Source organism: Onychomys torridus, chromosome 13 (assembly GCF_903995425.1).
Source record: "Onychomys torridus chromosome 13, mOncTor1.1, whole genome shotgun sequence".
NCBI lineage: Eukaryota > Metazoa > Chordata > Mammalia > Rodentia > Cricetidae > Onychomys > Onychomys torridus.
The window spans coordinates 33,015,556-33,029,770 of record NC_050455.1 but is presented as its reverse complement, the minus strand read 5'-3'; the positions used below and the strand labels follow the sequence as shown (position 1 = coordinate 33,029,770).

The window sequence follows — 14,215 nt, the reverse complement described above, 5'->3', positions numbered from 1 at the left end:
AGACACAAAGAATGTCAAAAAGTCAGAATACCCCTTAGACACATAAATAGATTAGTATGTTAAACCCAGAATGTGACTCACTGCAGAAAAGATAAATTTAGAGATCAGCCAGCTAATAAAATCATGGACAATGAATTGTAATGTGAAGGGTTAGATTTGAAAAGAAAAGATTTGAATATGGGTTCAGCCACCTGCTTTCTGAGTGAGATAGCCCACGCCCTCATTAATGAAATTGAGCACTCTGTGTCGCAGCCAGATTCTGCCTGTAGCCTCCACAGAGTGATAATGAGCCCCAGCAGACAAAGGACATAGAAACCCTCTGAAATTATAAACTAGAGAAAATGTTCCATTATGATACATTAGGATAGTTGCTAAGCCAGCTTCGCAGCTTCCCAATTCTACTGCTACCACTGTGTGATCTCTGCAGGTAATTTAACTGGTCTATACTGAAGTATTCTCATTTATAAAATGGGTATAATTTTACCAACTGTTGATACCACAGAGATATTTCAGTTTTTCATGTAGGCACAGTAATTAGAATGTTCTGAATGCAAAATGGTTTGTGATCTTGTTGTTATTCAAAATGCTTTGTCTACTGCCAACCATGGAAAGAGGACTAAACATCCTTCATGGATGATGACAGAAATCTCCAGGTCACTGCTGTAATAGCATGGCATATGCTTAGGGACAAACCTGTATGGTGAGAAAACTACTGTGCCTGGCAGTAACTGAAGACAAGTCTTCCAACTTCTGATCTGCTTCCCACTCACTTTACCTCTTGGAACCTCACTTTCTTCATGTGAAAAATAGGAATGCACACCCAGCCCACATTCTACATTTATGGTAAGGATCAAAGAAATAATTATGAAACATGATTTGGAAAGAATTATTGTGAAATAAGCTAACACAAAATATACAGTGTAATTTGAGTTTAACTTCCATCTAAAACCAAATCCATTTAACTGTCAATATCACATTGAAAATCAAAATTTGCTGCCATTAAATTATTTCAACACTGTATATGGAACATATGATATATGCCAGTGATTAGTTACATAGTGCAGATGTAAAAAAGTAGAATGCATGCAATTATAGTGAATTTATTAGTTCAAGGGTCCAATTGGCACATTATAGAGGGAAAAAGATTAAAGTGGTAAGAAAAACTACAGCACGATCCCACTAGATGTACCATGTTGTTTCACAATAGTTACAGAATGGAAATCAAGTCACATATATGTCATTTCATTCATTTATTTTCTCATTTATACTAGAAAATTTATTACATATTTACAAGATTTTGGGATAGTCTATTATTTTGTGAGATTGCATTGTAAGGTGAGTTAGAATACTGTTCTAAGGGGTTTATATGAACAGGAAAATTATAACATTATCAAAAACAGTTTTATGTCATGGTAAGTGCCACAAAAAATAAGCCAAAGATGGTAACACAGCTATCATACATGTCATTCCAATGTCAATGCTCCAGAAACATCTTTCTAAAAGGATTATTTTTTGTGGTGAAATGACATTAGTCAGAAGGGGCCAACCCTTAGAGAGTTGGGGGAAGAGCAGGAAAGGGCAAAGATTCATGGGAGCTGGATTGTGCCATGCAAGCAGAGAAGAAAGTGGTTGTGACAGAAAGAAAAGGCAGGTGAGCTGCTGACTTTCTTTAAGATGTCATTTGTAGAAGATGTAGAAACATCCATAGGAAACTGTGGATCAAAGTGACTTGACATGGGACCATTGTGGCCATGGCCCTTCCTCAGAAGAAGCAAGGGCACCATACTAGGTCACAGGTGTTGGCTGGGGATGATAGGGTGAAACAAAAGGCCAGCTGGGAGGTGAGAGAACAGGTGCAGGTATTGGTTACTCCACTTCCTCGCCCTCTAGACTCCAAGGTTGGTGAATCACAACCTGCAGAAAACACCTCTCCCTAATGCTGACAATTACTGAGCGCTCACAGATGGATCCTGACCAGGAAGAAAGGCAGCAAACTGGGCCAGGTTCCAGAACTTTCAGCTCTTGCTCTTATTCCTTGCCCTAGCAATCCATGCACCAGAAGCTTGATCAACTGTATAATATTCATGTGAATATAATCATGGCTATATTTTGATATGATATATGTTGAATTTGTAGATTTAAAAAATATCTTGAAAATCTTGACTTTTCCAAATAATAGGAATGGATTATTTCACCTTCAAAACTCATAGCAATGCATCATTTAATTATGGAAGCATATACTGAGAATTGAATTGTTTAAGTGATTTTTTTTATCATTGTAAAACCCATCAGAGATATAATCACAAAAGCTTACATAGTATAGTCTACTACTCACCTCGATTAAACTATACAACACATACACATGCATGTATACACACACACACACACACACACACACACACACACACACACACACACCCCTACTGATTCCAGGACCATTATGAGCAGAACAACAAAAGATTTAATCAAACCAATAAGATGATGTAATCAAGAGACACAGGAATGTATGACTGGCTTATATCACATGCCACTCTTTTAAACTAAATTGTTTTTGTAAGTAGAACCTTAAAATAATTAGGAAAAGTAAAGCATATTAAGTATGTAAACTAGCAACCTTTATCTAATACCTGTTGTGAAGTCCACACACTTGCATACAGTACAGCTTTATATGACTGACAGCGCAATAGGTTTGTTCAGGCCAGAATAACTACAAACATGCGAATATAACATTGAGTGGTAATGCTGGGAGGCCTATGAGGTCCCTAGACAGCTCTATTATGATCTTGTAGATACTCATAGTTCCTGAACATATGGCACATGACTGTTAAATCCTTCATTACTCTTTGCAATGTTTTGTAGTGTAAGCCACACACTGATTATTATGCATTTTATGTTCTGGTTAATTAAATGAATCATTTAATTCTTGAATTATTCATTGTTAGTGCATAGAACTACAGTTGCTTTTTACAACTGAGCTTGTACACTGAAACAATCCTGTGCACATTTGCTATCTCTAATGGTTTTTCTTTTGTGTGAACTTAGTAATTTACATGCACATATATCATATCATAATTCTGTAATTGTAGATATGTTGTTTCCTTTACAAGAACCGTGTATTTATTTAAATAAATTTGTCTAACAATGACTAGAAGTTCCAGTTCAATGTTGACTAAAAACAAAAAGAATAAACTACTATTTTCTATCATTAATTTTAAGGACAAACTATTTATTCTCTAAACATGATGGCAGCTGTTTTCAATAGTTGTTCTCCGTCAGGGAACCTTTAGATACATGCAGCTATTATCTAAACTCCTTGATTTTATTAACCCCTTTCAGCATCTTTTACATGGTTTTTCCCTTTACACTTCTTTACTTTCCTTTTTTTTTTTTTTGTCTGGCATTCCTATTACACAAAAAACCTGCAAGTCTTTCCATTTTCTAAGCAGTTTTCTCCCTGTGTATCCACTAATTTTATTTCTTTATAATTCAACAATAAATCTGCTTTTATAATGAAATAAATTATATGACTAATACATATAGTATATGTTATATATAATATATTGCATATTGAATATGATATATAACATATGATATAATATAATATAATATAATATAATAAATCTGCTTTCATATTTTTTCAGGTAAGTCCAAGAATATTAACATTTCTATTTTTAAAAATAATTTGTCTTTTTTCATATTCTTTCCTTTAAAGTTACAACATGATTGCTTCAATATTTTGTGTACATTTTTAAATAACTACTCCAAATATTTTTTTCTGTCAAATGAACAACTGTATATACTCAGAGACATTTTATATTGATATTTCTCCTATATATTAAACTTATATTCTTCATTTTTATCATTCCTACTTTTAAATCTGTGCACAGTATAGACTATACTACAGAGACACAACTCTTAGTTCTCCTCTAAAGTTTACTTTTGTTCTACTTTTTGTAAATTTTATTATATTAAATTTCTGAAATCTTCCTTCACACGATTTGTGGTAGCTGAGATGTCTGCTAAGAAAATACAGGGCTGGGTGATGGTGGCACACACCTTTAATCCCAGCACTTGGGAGGCAGAGCCAGGTGGATCTCTGTGAGTTCGAGGCCAGCCTGGTCTACAGAGTGAGATCCAGGAAAGGCTCAAAGCTACACAGAGAAACCCTGTCTCGAAAAACAAAAACAAAAAAAAAAAAAAAAGAAAGAAAGAAAGAAAGAAAGAAAGAAAGAAAGAAAGAAAAAGAAAAGAAAATACAGGGGTAGCTGTTATTTGCAAGCCTGGCTTCCTTTTTTTTTTTTTTTAAAATCCTTTATGATTTTGGAGCTTAATGGTCAGCCATTGAGTTGATATAGTGTATGGTTGAATATCTCTGCCTAAAAAGACTGCTACCTTCTGCAGAGGGAGTTTTGGGCAAAGAGTCAGCAATACATTGCATTTTCACTTGGGTGCTTTGTCTTCTGAGATCTTGTATACATTTAGGGTTCACTGAGGGTGAAGTATTGGGACCTCCTATAGACTCTGAAGCCTGAGGCCCTTCTTCCCCCAAGCAGGACTGTAACCCCAGGTACATCCTTCTTGCACCCGGTGGAGACCATCACATCCATCAAAACATGTCTGGGTGGTGCAGTTCCACAATATTCCTTTTTAGCAGTGTTCTGCAGCTGCCAATGCCAGGGCTAGCCTGGTATAGAGCCTCAATAGCAACTGGTAAGGAAATGATATGGTTTATTGCTAAGCCAAAGAACCACCCTTCTCATTTTCAAAGTACAGCAATCTCCAGAACAACGCCATAGACTGCTAATTTTCAGAGCACCAAAGAGATGTTTAATTTTTTTCTAGCTTATATCTCATTTGGAAGAAATTTTCTGATTTCTGCATAGCCTGAAGTCTCACCATGTAGGATATTTTTAAGTATTGATTCCAAATTTGATAAGAATAAGTAAAAACAAAAATATATAGCTCCTTTGCCTTATATACAAAATTGCAAAATCTATGAAGTATTACTATCCAAAAATACATAAAAATTTATTCTAATTAACTATGCTATAGTTTTAAACAATAGTCTCACAACAAGAAATCTCTAAGATTACTATATTAAAATCTAAAATTATTTTAACAATTATGGAAAAGTCATTTGATAATGACCAGCACACATAGTCAGCAGATTTGGAATCAATATAGCTTTCTGAAAGTTGATAAAATTCATACAACCCCCCCCAGAAGAAAAATATAGTTAGTAGCTAAAACTGTAGAGATATTCCCTTTAATATGAGGAAAGATGAAGAGGTTTAATATTTAGTATCATCCAGTTTTTAGGTGTTTAAACCAAAATCCTTGCCAGTAATGTAAGGAATGAAAGAGAAATAAAGAATTAACTAATACTGAAAGAAAATAGTTAAACTATAATTTACCCAGATTGTATTATCAATTGCTAAGAAAAAAAAGTCATCACAATCATCAAACTAAGAGAATTAACATAGCAGACAGAATTCCATCATTTTATATTTTAAGATTCCCACTTATATTTTAGTAAATTTCATTCTACAGGTGTAAACATTCAAGTAGTAGTCTTTAAATATCTAATTCTCACCATGTACCTGCCCTGAGGAGAAATATCCCTGTGTCTGGGGGAAGACACTACAAGTGAGTGGGAATCTACTCTGAGAGATATCAAAAGAATATAAGCACACTGAGGTCTTTAGTTTATTCATTTTATTCTTCTAAGTCAATTCCCTCTACACAGCTTCTTTTCTGTTTTCATACCTAGTTCGCTCTGTCTCTTCTTCTCCTGTTCTCTCATTGTTCTATCCTAGTCCCTTCCATCTTTGTTCTCCCTCAAGTCTCTGAAGTTTCCAGTTTATATACACATACAGTCAGCAATTCTCTGGCCAAGGCAGGGTCAGGAGGCTTGAATTCTTTCAGGGTCATCAAGGCAGATAAGAGTTTACACCAGGCAGTGACTGTCAGGCTTACTTTTACAACCTGAAAAGGGGAGTGACTAATGGGAGTTCTCTGGTAAGGTCAACTGAGGGAGATAGTTGCCTTTACTCAGTAACTAGCAGATGTACAAAACACCATCCCAGAATAGTAAGCTGTAAATCTCTTAAATTAAGGTCTTGTGTTAATAAGCCAGAGCGAAATTAAGGAGTTAAGGATTTAATTGATAGTTGTTATATTCTCTTACCTGTAGGTGAGATGAACTAATGCTTATCTATCTGCTGTCTGTCCTTGGATATAGGAGAAATATCTCAGATGAAATATTTTTGTCTGGAGAATGGCCCTGGTCAGATATTTGCTAATGAAGAATAAACATAGCTGGGGAATGTTATCTAAAATACCCCAGAATAGGGGAAGTTGTGCCCAGTGAATGATCAAACACATTGTTAGAAGTTCTTGGGAAAAGAATCAAATGAGAAAGATAAAATAGCACACAAGAAATTCATTGCATGATACAGCTAATATATTCAAAATCCAGTATCATCAATACTCCTTGAGTTTTGACTTCCCTCTGTAAGAGTCCTTGGCTCTTCCAGGTAATAGCTTTTGCCATAGTCAGCCGAATTCCTATTTCATGTTTTCTGCAGCTTGTTAATAGATTTAAATAGACTTGTTAAGATTGGAGTGTGGTGTGAGTGTCTTATGTTTATTTTGTTCTCATTTACTTGTGTTTTATATTTTTAAACAACAGGAGTTGACCAAAGTTCTAATCAAGGAGATATAAGGAATGGAAGAAAGGGAATTACAGAGTGGTCTTATGTCAGAAGAGTAACTCAGATTTCAAAATAATAAGCGGTCCTCCTCACTTTTATAGCTTAAAATGTAGTCCCTTTAATTATAGACAAAGGATTTGTAGGTATTGACTAGCTGAATGGCTGGCCTGGTATTGTTTTAAGAGTGAGACTGACTGAGCCCCAAAGAAGAATTCAGTCAACTATGTTTACCACAGTGGCAGAAGTTCTCAGACATTCCTGGGCTGCTGTGCCAAGGAAGATGGCAGCTGGGTTAGACCATGGATGATACAAGTAATTAGGGTGTGTCTACCTTGACTGATCATTTTAATTATATGCCACAGCCAAAGGAGGAGGAAGAGAAGAAAGAAATTAAAGAAAAAGCAACACAGGGGACCTGGAAGTGATGTGCTTCTCAGGCTAACTGGTGATAGCCTATGTTTGGTCAACTAAAATTGTGAGATTTTGTTAAGACAGACATTTCCATCAATATAGAAAGGTTTATTTTATTTATTAATATTTTTTAATTTATTTTTTTTATTTTTCTCTAAAAAATATATTGTTCCAGTGAAATGACTGTGTGATGCCTCTTAACTATTTAGTATTTTTTTTTCCCTCTTTGATTTTACAACTTGTTTTTCTTTTAAGCATTGGACACTAAACTCTTGCAAACTATTAAGTTCAATCTCAACCTGCAAAATAGACAAAAATGAGTCCAGTTGAATTAGGAGAACACTCTAGCTGTTATACACAAGAAATAGAAAGGGATAAAACAGGAAAAGAAAATTCAAAGAGACTGGATCAAATGCCTGCTGATATACATTAAACACTGTGGCTAGCTTTTAAATTTTAGTAGATAAAATAATGACACCCAGAGATACACAGATTGTCCATATTGCACAGACAATACGGGTTCTGAGATGTGTAATTATTCTGTGGTCAAAGAAAGATTCTTAAAGGAACTAGACAGGCAGGAGGTAAGAGAAGTAGTCCCAGAAAGCTCACACCATCTGGCCTGCTCCACCTCTCAGCATCTGCCAGTGTTTTCTGAGTTGGGTCATGGGTTGGGCCTATGAACTAGCTGTACCAGATACTTAGCCCACCCTTAGACTAAGCCACATTCCCTCCCTTCTAAGTGGCTGGCCTCACAACAGGTAATTAGGAAACAAACAAATAACTCAAAATGGAGTCCAGCATCATCTCAAAAGCAAACTGATTGGTTGACTCCAGTCAGGCTCACCTTTGCTGGGACAGTCGCCCTGGTGGCTCTTGATAAATCTCCTACCCTGTTAGTCTTGGACTTTTCTTCTTCATCTCTGAGAAATAGAAAGGAACAGTATAATTTGATGTTAAAATTTCTTGCCAACCTATAGGAATAAAGGTTTCCATGGTCCAGTTGCTTTGACTATTTCCTGAGCCCCTGCCTGACTGCCAGAAGTGAAAATAGGCCCCTTAATGCGTTAGCAAGACTGTGCAGCTATCCCCTCTGTGCTAAAAGAAGTCTCAAATATGGACAAGGAGAGGCAAGAGACTTGGTGTTTAACTACATACCTGACTTTGAATATGTCATGCAGCAAGATGAATATATTGCTACTCTAAACACCGTCTGTGTTGTGTCGTTATTTGCAACATTTGAAAGACGATGTACATGGAATTCAACAGCCCGTTATCAATGGCAACATAACTCTAGCAATCCATAGTTCCTTTCTTCCCTGGTGAGCCAGCTATTTTATTACATAGGTAAAAAATAACAATTTAACAAGTGACATTAGTTATAAACTATTTTATTCTTGTTTAAAATTATCAGGAATATTACTCTATGTATAGATTTGATTTCACATATATGACAAAAGGGAATCTTTGTTGTGAACAAAATGCTTGCTGGTTCACATGCACCTTCCAAAAGAGTGAGAAAGTGCTACACATGCATGAAGTCCCCCACCCTAATTCCTGTCCTGTGTGTTTCTTCATCCTTCAGTCCCTTCAGTAGAAGTAACACATATTTTTATTGCTTTGTTATATCAATATTATTGAATATGTCACATTAAATCCTTGACATAGACCATTGTGAATTTTGAAAAACTAATTATAGGAGAATTGTCTTAAATGGATAAGTCTAGCATGGCCTGGATACCAGTGTTGAAGTCTTGACAGTATTCAAAAATGGAAGATCTAGAGATCCCTGTTAAAAAAAAACTGATTAGGGGCCTGCAGACGTATGTCAGTAGTATAGTCCTTGCCTAGCATTCAGGAAGCCTTAAGATCAATCCTTGACACTAGGAAAAATATCCAGAAGAATCCTAAAAAGAATTGTGATACTCTGCTTTGAGGATTTAGAATCGATAACTCAAACCTTCTACTGCCTTCTGTTTGCCATGGAAGAGACAGAAATCAAGTTAAGGAACACTGGATAGATGCTGAGACATTGAGTAACATCCTAGTAAATTTCCAGTATTCTTTCTGAGCACGGCAGTGAAAGCTACATACAATCAGATCTTTAGTCCACCACACCCCCATGCAATCCCAGCAGATTCTCCCTGGCACCTCAACGGGTCAAAATGCATTCTGCATAAATCGCTCTGCTGGCTGGCTGCCACCAGACAAGTCTGCTTTCTTCCTAGTGAATCTTCTCAGCTTCTCAGCTACAGCAGAATCAAGTCTCAACAGGCCCAGGAATCTGACTGTCTTAAGTTCTTTTTATCTGAGAATCAGGAAGCTCGAAGTGGAACTACATCCTGAGAAGACTACAGAGTTCTGGTTAAGATATTCCCATAGGGCTCCCTGAAAGGCCTTTGAAATCCCATTGAGTGATCATTAAAGTCGTTCTGCATGGGTGACAATTATCCGGTTTTATCTGATGGGAGGTGTCAGAATGGTCTGCTCAGCATGTGTTTACTCTTCTAGGTTGCAAAGAAAATTAAGTTGAAGAAAAATTACAAATAGACCACTGTCATGCCCCCATCATTTCAGAGCCTAGCTGGTGATTTGAACAAGTGGAAGGTAAAAGATTTTACTCACAGTATCCGTTTGCACAAGACACATAGCTCATTGTTATTGTCGTTGGGGTTTGGAATATGTTCACTGTCTTCAGAACACAACTGCTTATTAATTTCCATCAATGCTCGAAGTTTTCTACATACACCCTGGGAAAATATAGTTATATCATTTAAGAACTTCATAAAATAACATTGTTTAATAGCACTATGCCCTTTTTTAAAAAAAAAGCCGTGTAGTCAGTTCAAACAACACAAAAATAATGATTCTGGCTTATCCATTAAAAACAGTAAACTCACCTAATAAACACTTATCTAATACAACTGATTAAACATAAAAATGTATGGAGACAAAGGATCCTCCTTGATCTTCTGTGGTTACACTAGTGACCTCACAGAATTATTGACATGTTATAAATACTCAATTAATAAAATGTCTTCCTTTATTACTACTGTTATGGTGACACTGGGTATTATAATAATAATGAGCTAAGGTGATATATTAAATACTAGTGCACAGTGAAACAACAGTAAAAGATACTAGAATGTGAGAGAATTGCTAAAAAACTGAGACTCAGTGTATGAGCACTGGATACTACCAAGGGGCCCTGTCATATACTCTGAAGTGTATACTGCATTTCTCATAGCAATATTAGCAGTTATTAAATGTTTACAAAATGTTCCTTCATATTTGGAAGACAAGTTTCTATAATGATTCATTCTCTGGACAAATTCCAGATCCGTTGGCACACCATTGGCCTTGTATTAAGAGGCTGACTCACTTCAGAGCTAATGGGGCCGAAGACTCTGGGCTCTTCTCCCAAGGGCTTAGGCTAGGCTAAGGTACTTGGAATTCCATTTTAACCTTTGGCACACTGTCTAGTACTACTATTATCTGTGCAACATCCTCAAAGACATGCTGTGATCTTCTTTATTTGGACTTCCTTTTGGTAAATGCCAATGGTCCCTGTTTTCCACAGTTAAAAAGGTGTGTGGAGACCATTTTGAATTTTGAAACCAACACTAAAGAATAGTGGAAAAGTCTCTGAAATAAACAGAATCTGTTTTCATTCCTGTGCTCAGTATGTTTGATTGACAACCTGCACCCTGTGTCACTTCGCCTTTCCTAGGACTGAAGTACATTTGAAAAATCAACAGCACATTTGTGCTGTGGAAGTGAGCAAGGATTCAAAATGCTGTCTTCATCACTAACAAGGAACATTTCCTAGACCCTTAGATCAAACTTGCTAAATCTAAGGTTAATGCTCTCTTTAGATTTCCCGAAAAACAAGCCCTGCTTCTAGATGCTTCCATCAGAAGACAAGTAATAAAGCTTTAGTTACACCTATCAAACATTCCTCTTCCATGGAACCGATCATTGTAGACTCTAAAAAAGCTTTACAATAATCTAGTCCATCAACAATCATTCATTATGAGATTACTGTTAAATTCAATATGATAATACTTTAGTAGAGGAAGAATGTTGGACTGAGTAGAAACTAATGGGCACCACTGTATCTAATCCAACTTCTTAAATATGTTTAGAAGTTGCAACTACTTACAGAGTGGTTAGTAAGGAGATAAAAGGAGTATCAGCTACCAGTCAATCACAGGGAGTCTTGCTAAGGGTCACCTGCTAAATCATCTTGGACTGTTATCACTGCTCAGCAATCTCTCAGAGAGACAAAGTAGCAATTTATGGTAACAGACTAGGAGCTGGCCATCTTGAGATCTGGTATCTGGTTCTTTGATGTTTTATGCCAATTTAGAAGCTTACTTCCTAGATTGTAAATGGCTCTATAGCGCTTTCAAAACCTTATAACAAAAAGGCTATATAGCCTAGTATCTTTGCAACAAAAACAACTCTTATGAGGTAGATACTTGGCAACATGTTTACAAAAAAAGAGTCATGATAACACTAGAATGAAACTCTAAATAATTTTAATAGTTAAATCACAAAAAAACAGCATCAACCCAGAGAAGTTTTGACTGGACTTCACAGTTAATCTTCATAATGTCACAATTAGATATAATTCCTTATGAGATCCAGCTTTAAATACAGCAACATCAACAACAACAACAAAAACAATGGGAGCCAGAGGTTTAGGGAGTGAGTTAAGAAACTTGTTCACAGCATTCAACATGCTCAGAGATGGATCACGGGTGGTTTTCTGAGGTTTAAATACCCCAGCATAGTTTCCTGGGATGCAGTGAATGACCATAGAAATGGACAGCACTAGACATGTTTCTCTCTGAGGAAAACTGAGTGTCCCTAAAATTGTCAAAGAACAGTAGATTGACCCTGGAGCAGATCTAGACTGAGATGTCATCCCTCCGAGCCATGGGAGATGATTCTGCAGTGTAACTCCAAGCCATCAGCTTGCGTTTGTCTCATTGAAGTTGCTCTGCATTTCCACATCTCAGAAAAACACTGCATCCACCTCAGGTCACGTGTTCCTGTTGTTGTCTTCTGTCTGTCCACATACCTTGTAATCAAATCCTCCAGCAGCTGGAGTTGCTCCCATTTTCGCATTACAATGCTAACCAATTTGTTTTGGCTTTGTAATGACCCTTCTCTGATGACAGACTGCAGCCTCTATGTAAGCTCCTTTCTGGTGGTGACAGTGCTAGTTCATGGTGTTCTGGCTCGAGTTTAAAATATTCAACAGGATTCTATATGGCTAAGACCTCAAGTTAATGAGTCTTCAGAAGATTAGCAAACATTCCAGCATCATGAATAGTTTTCTTTTGGGGGACAATGTCCAAAGAGTATTCTTGGAAACTTTCCCAGAGTGAGGACTGTTTTCTTGTGTGCGTCTTGCCTTTTATGTCAATATTGTAAGGTTTTCAAGAAAATTTTCAGTACAGCAGAATTTAATGATACGAAAGAAATCCTGTGCAGGGACACTTTGCTCAGCCTGGGCGAAGAGAGGAGGGGACTGGACCTGCCTCAACTGAATCTACCAGGCTGAACTGAATCCCCAGGGGAGTTTTTGCCCTGGAGGAGATGGGAATGGGGGGTGGACTGGGGGGAGGGAAGAGGGAGGACAGGGGAATCTATGGCTGATATGTAAAATTAAAATAATTATAAAATAAATTTTAAAATAATAATAAAAAAGAAATCCAATGCAAGAATTTTCAACAGTTGCCTGGGATCTGAGATTTCAACATGTATCCAGTTCTCTAAAACCAAGACTCTACCGTATTTTATTGAACTCTCATTTATTAGCCAAACGTGTGAACTAATAGAGGCTCTATATAGTGAAATACTGTAGGATATTTATTTGTAAGATACAAATATTTTAATCATGTTTTTAAGGAAGTTTGGTCTAAAGAAAAGCTGCTTCATTTCTTTATTTAGTATTCATGGCCTTGGAGAGATGTAGCAAATTTTGCTACACCAGCTATGTTGTTTGAAATGATATACCAATGGCATACATAGCAGCCTGTGGATAAAAATAAAATACGTACATGACAAAGACTTAGCCTTTTCAATTATCTTTCAAACAGATATAAAATGTATTTCTATACAAGATGATTCTTTTATTTTTCAATACCAGACCTGTCATAGTCAGTTGAATACCTTCCTATATCTAGGGTTCTGCCCTCACAGGGTTCTACCTGGGCTGCTGTAAGCTACCAAGATCTCTCTTGGTTTTCAATCCTTGTTCCCATGTTTTCCTACCATAGAAAACTCTATGTGTTTATCCCATTTAGAAATGGAGACATCCACTTAGTTCCTGGAATATTCTATATCTTACTCTTTTTTTCTTCCTAGCATTATTATTGGATGTGTCAAATATTTTTGTAATTTGCTTATTAGTTCCTTTATTTACTGTCACAAAAACTAAAGTTTCAGAGGGCATGAATGTTATATCTTTTATTTACTTTAGAATATCCTGGCATTTCAAATAAGATCACAAATATAATAGACATTAAATAAATATGTATTTAATTATATATATGGTGTGTGTGTGTGTGTGTGTGTGTGTATGTGTGTGAATGAGTGTGTGATGACTATGTACTGTCGACAGGCACATCTTTCTTTGCATCATGATTACCAGAAAAATACAGATGTTTTATCCTGGTTTCTTTACCTGTTGAATGGAAAAATAATAATTTCTTTTTTTTATGTCTATGGAGTTGTCTATGGAGTATTAAACTACTATTTGAGCATGGCAGATTGCACCTTGCAAACACCTTATATAAATAATGCATTGAGAGAGAAAGAGAAAGAGGGACAGAGAGAGAAGTACTCATGTTTGATCCATAAAGACTTCGTTCTGTGTCTTTAACAAAAGTGATTAGTACCTGTCAGTATACTCTCTGTGTTATTAGCATGAAGGTGTTAGCCACAAATTATTTTTCTTTTGGAAACTTGGAGTGAATGCAATGAAAAAAAGCAAGACTGACCTGAATTGTATTCCCACTGGCAGCATCTGGGACAAAAATGCAGAAACCAAAGTTAAGAGGATGTAAACTATTTAATAA

The 14,215-nt window shown here is 36.3% G+C and overlaps 1 protein-coding gene across 1 annotated transcript in view; it reads right to left on the bottom strand.

Moving 5' to 3' along the window:
* Spink5 (serine peptidase inhibitor Kazal type 5) overlaps positions 1-12,249 on the bottom strand; it is a 55,757-nt gene extending 43,508 nt beyond the window's left edge. Inside the window, exons 1-3 of the mRNA XM_036204481.1 lie at positions 12,211-12,249; positions 9,750-9,874; positions 7,972-8,047 (exon numbers count right to left, since the gene is read on the bottom strand). Coding sequence (XP_036060374.1) covers positions 7,972-8,047; positions 9,750-9,874; positions 12,211-12,249 — 240 coding nt within the window. The remainder of the gene's footprint in view (positions 1-7,971; positions 8,048-9,749; positions 9,875-12,210) is intronic.
* Positions 12,250-14,215: the final 1,966 nt, after the last annotated feature.